Genomic DNA, 8,331 nt, shown 5'->3' on the forward strand with positions numbered 1-8,331 from the left:
CTGTTTAAGAATGAGATCAACAACATAGTGTGATTCTAAGTGAAGTTAGTGTATTAATAACAGCAACATTTCCATATGTTTTTATTAGGCTTCCACTCATTTGGAAAGCAGACATTTTATAACGGCGTGTTTTCTAGATTCTGTCTTTCTAGATTTGTCCATTTGGCATTTAACTAAACTGATGAATCAATGATGAAATAGTTGCAGATTCACGTCGCTTCTTTCTACTAATCGATGAATCGACTAATTGTTGCGGCTCTACTATGAAATATGATGAAATGAAGACCGTTTCCTCTCCTCTCGGAATTCGGAGGTTTTTGCGGGTCCGTGAACGCAGCGCAGGCGGATCTCTTGGTGAGTTTTTTCTCCGCAGCAGTTTGATGAGTTTGAGTCGCGGGCTGAAGAACTGAGGAGCCAGCGCTCTCAGACCGGATCGATGGATTAGAGGCGCTGCAGGTGAGTGGTGGCCTCAGGGATCCGGCTCTCTGACAGAAACCAGTTCCCGCTGCAGGGATGTTAGTGTGAAACGGAGCAGCTGCCTGACCTCTGACCTCCGGCCGAACACAAACTGACTTCGTGTCTTCGTGTCTTCAGTTTTCAGTCGAGGAGAAGCAGATTCGCGCGCCGCGGAGTTCAGGTGGACACAAACCACTCGAGGATCGGTGTTGTTGTGGTTTTGGTCGCGTGCTGGTGCAGGTGACGTTAAGGTGGATTTCTTACAGTTCAAAGAGTTTCTTGTTGTGAGGGCAACAGATGGCAGCAGTACAGACCCAGGACCCTGCATGAAGTGACGGCTAACAGTTTATTCAGATGCTGATATGATGATTATTAATTCATAAATCTGATGTCTGAACTGAAGAGAACAAACTGCTTTTATTTTTAAGTGTTAAATCTTTCTTCCTGTCTTTCCTCAGACATGGAGGGTGTGTGTGTGTGGCTGGTGTGTGTGTGCGTGCTGAGTGTGTGTGTTGGGGCTCACAGTTCATTGGACAGAAGTGACCACGCCCACCTGGACCACCGACACCATCGTCTGGTTTCCAACGGCAACGCAGCCTCAGGTAGGGAACGCACTTCCTGTGTGTGTGTGTGTGTGTGTGTGTGTGTGTTGGTGCCATGTCCCCAGAGGATGAATCCTCTGACTCTTCATCTAGCGCCATCATCAGGTCAACATGTTCATGTGTCCAATACAGCTGGACTCTGTGTTGTTAGCATGCTAACATGCTAAACTAAGATGGTGAACCTGCTAAACATCAGCATGTCTTTCTTCTTTTCTCTCCGTCCAGACTAAAATAGTTTTTCTCGCCTAAAACCGGAGCTTTTCTGAAACGTCCAGAATGTGTCAATCTGAAACCCCTCGTTAACTTTACCGTGGTGAGATAGATTTGTCCAGCCGGCTGTCTGTCGCACTCCTCACCAGATGTTGACTGTGATGCAGTTTTGTTGTTTGCCAACTGAAAAGAGGACGGAGAGAAGAGATTTACCTGTTTTCAGGTTGTTCGGGTGTTTCACTGTAGACAGACGTCTTTATGAACTTAGAAGTGTAATGTAGACGGAGTCCAAAGCTCCACTCAGTCAGGATGAACATCACAGGAGGAGGTGGGGGATGAAACCTTCGCTGAGCTCCTCGGTAATTTAACTCATTTAATTTAATTTTAACCCTGCTGAAGTTACAGGATCTGGTCTGTAAGAGACATGGAGACGTTCAGCAGGACAAAGACTAAAGCCTCCGCGGTGGGGGGGGGGGTCGCCAGAGGCCTGAAGGGGAGGCAAAGCTACTGCATTGAATTAGTCAAACATCTTCCTCTTCAGAGTGACGTCCACGTCCAGAGGAGATCATCATCTCTGATGTCCCTCAGAGAGGAAAGACGCTGCAGAACCTGCCTGAGAATCCTCCTGTTTTTAACTTTCCTTCAGTGTCTCAGTGATCACTGATAGTTGTCTGTCCGTCCACGAGGACGCTGCAGACAGGAGCTGCTAACAGCTGATTCAGCTGCTGTGATGGAGACCATGTGACTAAGTGGAAACAGATGCAGAGAACAGCAGCTTGACCTGCAGCTGACATCACACCGTCACACCTGAGGAGCTGTTACAGGGTCTTCTCTCCTGATGGCCGATATGTTGCTGTTAGCATGTTAGCATCTGTCAGATTAGCAACAACATTTTGGACTTCCTCCATTTCCACACAGTCACATTTCACACTGAGCTGATGAAAGGATGAAGGAGAGAGAGACCATGCTAACAAACATATGCTGCTCACTCTCTCCTCCTGTCACCTGAACACTTCCTTTGAACTGTCTCCATGTTTGGACTTTAAAAGTGTTCAGTTCAAACTCGTATATCTGCAGACGATGGTGTGTGTGTGTGTGTGCGTGTGCGTGTGTGTGTGTGTGTGTGTGTGTGTGTGTGTGTGTGTGTGTGTGTGTGTGTGTGTGTGTGTGTGCGTGCGTGCGTGCGTGCGTGCGTGCGTGCGTGCGTGCGTGTGTGTGTGCGTGCAGAAGAGATAGCGTGGGAGATAGCTGCTCACCACAGCTTCCTGGAGATGACACGTTGATGATGTCACAGGAAGTGTGGTAACAGAAATAGACTCATCTCTCCTTCCTCTTCCTCTATTGGAGGAGACGAAGGCAAGAGGGTCCCACCTTCAGGTCTGAGAGCCAATAGGAAGAGAGTAGAGTCCCCAGGTGTGAGGTGTGTCACTTCCTTTTCTGCCACTGAGGTTTAAAAACATTCATTTAACTCCTTTAGAGACGTTAACAGGATGTTCTGAGTTACAGTTCTGCTGTAAGAGTGAAACGTTCAGGTGTTACTGAGCAGACAGAACTTTGTAGCTAACATTAGCATGTTAGCATAACTCTCAGCTCTGGTGTTTGAGGTGTTTCAGGTGACAGATTCTCTCTTATGCCCAAGAGAAAGTCATTTTCCTCCTTTTTATCTGTAACCTCTGCAGTCTAACAGACGTCTCGCTGCTTTCTGTCCTCAGTCTGTCAACCTGCCGACCTTTAAAACTTATTACACAAGTTTTATGAACCATCTGGACACGTGGAGCGAGCTGCTGTCGAGAGTTTTACTTTGTGAGCCTTTTCTTTCTTCTAGAACAGAACCTGCAACTTCTGGTTTGAACTCGTTTGATCCAAATAAGTTACTCTATTAAAAGAGGTGCCTGATGGGAAGTGAAGTGTCAGGCCGAGCTGATGTTCAGTATGTGACTTTGACTCGACCTTCCTCCTGTTTGATTCTATTATCTCTGTATTTTTATCCTCACAGCTGCTGATCTTAATCCTCAGACTAAACTCAGACCTTTAACTGGAGCTGCTTCCTCACCTGTCACTCTCTTTACCTCCCTGTCTTCTTCTGTGGTGTTGTGGCTGTCACAGTGGATGAGTGGAAACGTAAGCTGGATTTATACCAGGATCAAGGGGTTACCAGCAGCCCTCCTATGTTATAGGTTTTAATCTGTAGGTCCGCATCAGATTTCAACACTACAAATAATGATGTATTGGACATGGTTTTGTTAATGAATGCAGCCTGACGACGAGGTCGTGTTTTAAACCTGTCCCCCCCAGACAAAATGGAGACAACTGAGCCCCCGGCCCGCCACAATTTAAAGTGACTTTTTTGTCTGGATGTCCACATGTTTTCAACACACATGTTGCCATGGATACAGTGAGTTAGCTGGGAGCCCGTTTTTTTCAGCCTGTATCTGTTTCCACTTAGTCACATGGTCTCCATCACAGCAGCTGAATCAGCTGTTAGCAGCTCCTGCCTGCAGCGTCCTCATGGACGGACAGACAACTATCAGTGATCACTGAGACACTGAAGGAAAGTTAAAAACAGGAGGATTCTCAGGCAGGTTCTGCAGCGTCTTTCCTCTCTGAGGGACATCAGAGATGATGATCTCCTCTGGACGTGGACGTCACTCTGAAGATGGAAGATGTTTGACTCTAATTCAAATTCATGCAGTATCTTTGCCTCCCCTTCAGACCTCTGGCAATGGCGCTGATATTTATATCTGTATATGTGGATCAGCTGCAGCTCCATCAGTGCAGGTCAAAGGTCAGCAGAGGTAGACGAGGCACAAAGAACTGATACCACCAGAAAAACAGCATTAACACCACTGATGTGTCAGTTAGTGTGGACGCACGTCGCTCTCACACCAACACTTAAAGTACACCGACTACCAGTGTACCAGAGTACCAGTGTACCATAGTATCAGAGTACCAGAGTACCAGAGTACCAGAGTACCAGTGTACCATAGTACCAGTGTACCATAGTACCAGTGTACCAGAGTACCAGTGTACCATAGTATCAGAGTACCAGAGTACCAGAGTACCATAGTATCAGAGTACCAGAGTACCAGAGTACCATAGTACCAGAGTACCAGTGTACCAGTGTACCATAGTATCAGAGTACCAGAGTACCAGTGTACCAGAGTACCAGTGTACCAGAGTACCAGTGTACCATAGTACCAGTGTACCATAGTACCAGAGTACCAGTGTACCATAGTACCAGTGTACCAGAGTACCAGAGTACCAGTGTACCAGAGTACCAGTGTACCATAGTACCAGTGTACCATAGTACCAGAGTACCAGTGTACCAGAGTACCAGTGTACCAGAGTACCAGTGTACCAGTGTACCATAGTATCAGAGTACCAGTGTACCATAGTACCAGTGTACCATAGTACCAGAGTACCAGTGTACCATAGTACCAGTGTACCATAGTACCAGAGTACCATAGTATCAGAGTACCAGTGTACCATAGTACCAGTGTACCATAGTATCAGAGTACCATAGTATCAGAGTACCAGTGTACCATAGTACCAGAGTACCAGTGTACCATAGTACCAGTGTACCATAGTACCAGAGTACCATAGTATCAGAGTACCAGTGTACTATAGTACCAGTGTACCATAGTACCAGAGTACCAGTGTACCAGAGTACCAGTGTACCAGAGTACCATAGTATCAGAGTACCAGTGTACCATAGTACCAGTGTACCATAGTACCAGAGTACCAGAGTACCAGTGTACCAGAGTACCAGTGTACCATAGTACCAGAGTACCAGAGTACCAGTGTACCATAGTACCAGTGTACCATAGTACCAGAGTACCATAGTACCAGAGTACCATAGTATCAGAGTACCAGTGTACCATAGTACCAGTGTACCATAGTATCAGAGTACCATAGTATCAGAGTACCAGTGTACCATAGTACCAGAGTACCAGTGTACCATAGTACCAGTGTACCATAGTACCAGAGTACCATAGTATCAGAGTACCAGTGTACTATAGTACCAGTGTACCATAGTACCAGAGTACCAGTGTACCAGAGTACCAGTGTACCAGAGTACCATAGTATCAGAGTACCAGTGTACCATAGTACCAGTGTACCATAGTACCAGAGTACCAGAGTACCAGTGTACCAGTGTACCAGAGTACCAGTGTACCAGAGTACCAGAGTACCAGTGTACCATAGTACCAGTGTACCATAGTACCAGAGTACCATAGTACCAGTGTACCATAGTACCAGAGTACCATAGTACCAGAGTACCATAGTATCAGAGTACCAGTGTACCATAGTACCAGTGTACCATAGTATCAGAGTACCATAGTATCAGAGTACCAGTGTACCATAGTACCAGAGTACCAGTGTACCATAGTACCAGTGTACCATAGTACCAGAGTACCATAGTATCAGAGTACCAGTGTACTATAGTACCAGTGTACCATAGTACCAGAGTACCAGTGTACCAGTGTACCAGAGTACCAGTGTACCAGAGTACCATAGTATCAGAGTACCAGTGTACCATAGTACCAGTGTACCATAGTACCAGAGTACCATAGTACCAGTGTACCATAGTACCATAGTACCAGTGTACCATAGTACCAGTGTACCATAGTACCAGAGTACCAGTGTACCATAGTATCAGAGTACCAGTGTACCATTGTACCATAGTACCATTGTACCATAGTACCATAGTACCAGTGTACCATAGTACCAGTGTACCATAGTACCAGAGTACCATAGTATCAGACAGACACAAAGAAGCTCCTAACCTTCAGGACAACACACACACACACACACACACACGCTCAGCTGGGCGGCCATGCAGACTCATGCAGACTCATGCAGACTCTCAGACGCTCCGGAGGCTGAAATGACCAAATGTAGGCATGAATGAAGTTCTCATTCTGATCTGTTTAAATCTGCGCCGTTGTCATGACAACGGCAGCAGCAGGAGATAAGTGATTTGATGGATGATGGTGGATGCTAGCTGCTAGCTGAGGCTAACAGGAGCTGAGACTGCTGATGAAACATGAGCACATATTGATCTCAGGTTTCCCTGCACACACAATAATAATCGAATAATCTCAAGAAAATAGTTTTCTTTTCTCAAAATGTCCCAGTGCCAGAGTTGAGACACAAATATACTTCCATACTTTTCCTCTTGTGTGGAATAGTTATAGTAGTAATAATGGTGGTAATAATAATGGCAGTAATGTCTGATGTCTCCTGCGTTATAGATCTGTGTGTGATAGACAAGCAGCTCTGTCAGGATGAGAACTCGCTGCTGAGTTTCGAGGCGATCTGCAGCATCCACAAACTGATGGACGACGACGCCGACGGGACGGTGGACACGACCGAGACGGACGAGGTGAGACGGACCAAACACACAATATTCATTGTCCTGCTTTGTACACGCAAAAGAGCTTTTTCTCTAACTGCCCCCCCCCCCCCCACACACACACACACAGTTTCTCAGGGAGGATCTGAAGTATCACGACCCCAAAGCCAAACACAGCAGCTTCCACCGAGTCGATCTGCACATCAGCGTGGAGGACATGTGGACCGCCTGGAAGAGCTCCGAAGGTAAACCAAGTACATTTACTCAAGTACTGTACTTAAATACATATTACTATACTTGAGTCTTTCTACTTGTACTGCACCACATCTCTGAGGGAAGTGTTGTTCTTTTGACTTCACTGCATTAATCTGAAGTGCAGATGTGCTGCTTTCCCTCTGAATGCTGTTAATAACTGTAATGTCTTGTTAATAATGTGGAGCTTTGTGAAGGCGTCACTTTGGGCTCTGGAGTCATTGTGACCAAACGATCGATCCATTAATGGAGAAAATAATCAGCTGATTCATCCACAATGAACTAATAATCATTAGTTACATATTTTTAATGGAGGCAATTTTCCTAAATGTAAACAAATGTAGGCTAAAAAACGTAGTATAATTTCCTCTCTGGGATCAAGTATTTCTGATTCTGTATGTGGTCTCGCTCTCTGATGGCTTTGATTGTTTCTGTCGCCCCATTGGCCCAAACAGGCCGGTATGTTGGTGTTAGCATGTTAGCATCAGATTAGTAAAAATATTTTTGACTTCTTCCATGTTGTTAGCGTTGTTTTTACACTCAAGCTGAAGATCAAACTACGATCAGCTGCTGATGTTTGTCGGCATGTTGAGAGAAAGTCCAAACCACAGAAACATCAACAGAACAACGCTTCAGTAAATGACTTCTGGAGATCTGAAGTTTGCTCCTCCTCATCACACAGTGACGCTTCCTTTACTCTCAGCATTTGTTTACTCTGTAAATAAAACAACGACATGTTCAGCTCCAGAACCAAATCTCCTTTTAGAAATCAGGACTTTAAGCTTCGTGTTGTTTTAAAGACGTCAGAATATAAGATTTATCTGCTTTGGAAGAAAACAAAAAGGGAGGGATGAAGAGCAGAGGAAAGGGGAGGAAGGAAAAACATGGACAGATACAAATGGAAAAAGAGAGAAAAATAAAAAGGGAAGCTTAAAAAGGGGATGAAAGAAGAGAAGAGAAAAAGTCTCAAAGAAAGACAAATAAAGGAATACAAAAAGGACAGAAAGGGTCAGCAAAGAAAGGAGAGAAGAAGAAAAGATGGGAAGAGAGAGAGAAAGAAAAATGGAAAGAAAGAAGGGAAGAAACAAAGAGAGAGGCAGGAGGGGTTGAAGAGAAGAATCGAGTGTAAAAATAAAATCCTATTTTAGGATCCACTTTATTTTCCAGCTCAATTTGTCACCGCGACGACGCAACGAGAGACACGAAGAAGAAGTGCGTGAAGAGAGACGGCCGTTTAACAGCTGTTAAACGTATTAAATGACTTTGTCAGGAGCGAAACGTGTTGAATAAACATTTCATAAACATTTCACAAACGTTTCATGAACGCAGAGACAATCTTTTTCATCAACTTGTGCTGTTAAACCACCTTCTGGCTTTTTAAATGAATGCTGTTCTCCTGTGTGTGTGTGTGTGTGTGTGTGTGTGTGTGTGTGTGTGTGTGTGTGTGTGTGTGTGTGT

General features: G+C 45.0%; 1 protein-coding gene across 1 annotated transcript in view; it reads left to right on the top strand.

Moving 5' to 3' along the window:
• Positions 1-375: 375 nt before the first annotated feature.
• The window catches only part of LOC139294843 (stromal interaction molecule 1-like), a 20,275-nt gene continuing 12,319 nt past the window's right edge, over positions 376-8,331 (top strand). Inside the window, exons 1-5 of the mRNA XM_070916789.1 lie at positions 376-456; positions 595-707; positions 915-1,058; positions 6,521-6,651; positions 6,752-6,866. Of these exons, the coding sequence (XP_070772890.1) occupies positions 917-1,058; positions 6,521-6,651; positions 6,752-6,866 (388 nt within the window). The 5' untranslated portion in view covers positions 376-456; positions 595-707; positions 915-916. The remainder of the gene's footprint in view (positions 457-594; positions 708-914; positions 1,059-6,520; positions 6,652-6,751; positions 6,867-8,331) is intronic.

The sequence above is a fragment of the Enoplosus armatus genome, chromosome 13 (genome assembly GCF_043641665.1).
Source record: "Enoplosus armatus isolate fEnoArm2 chromosome 13, fEnoArm2.hap1, whole genome shotgun sequence".
NCBI lineage: Eukaryota > Metazoa > Chordata > Actinopteri > Centrarchiformes > Enoplosidae > Enoplosus > Enoplosus armatus.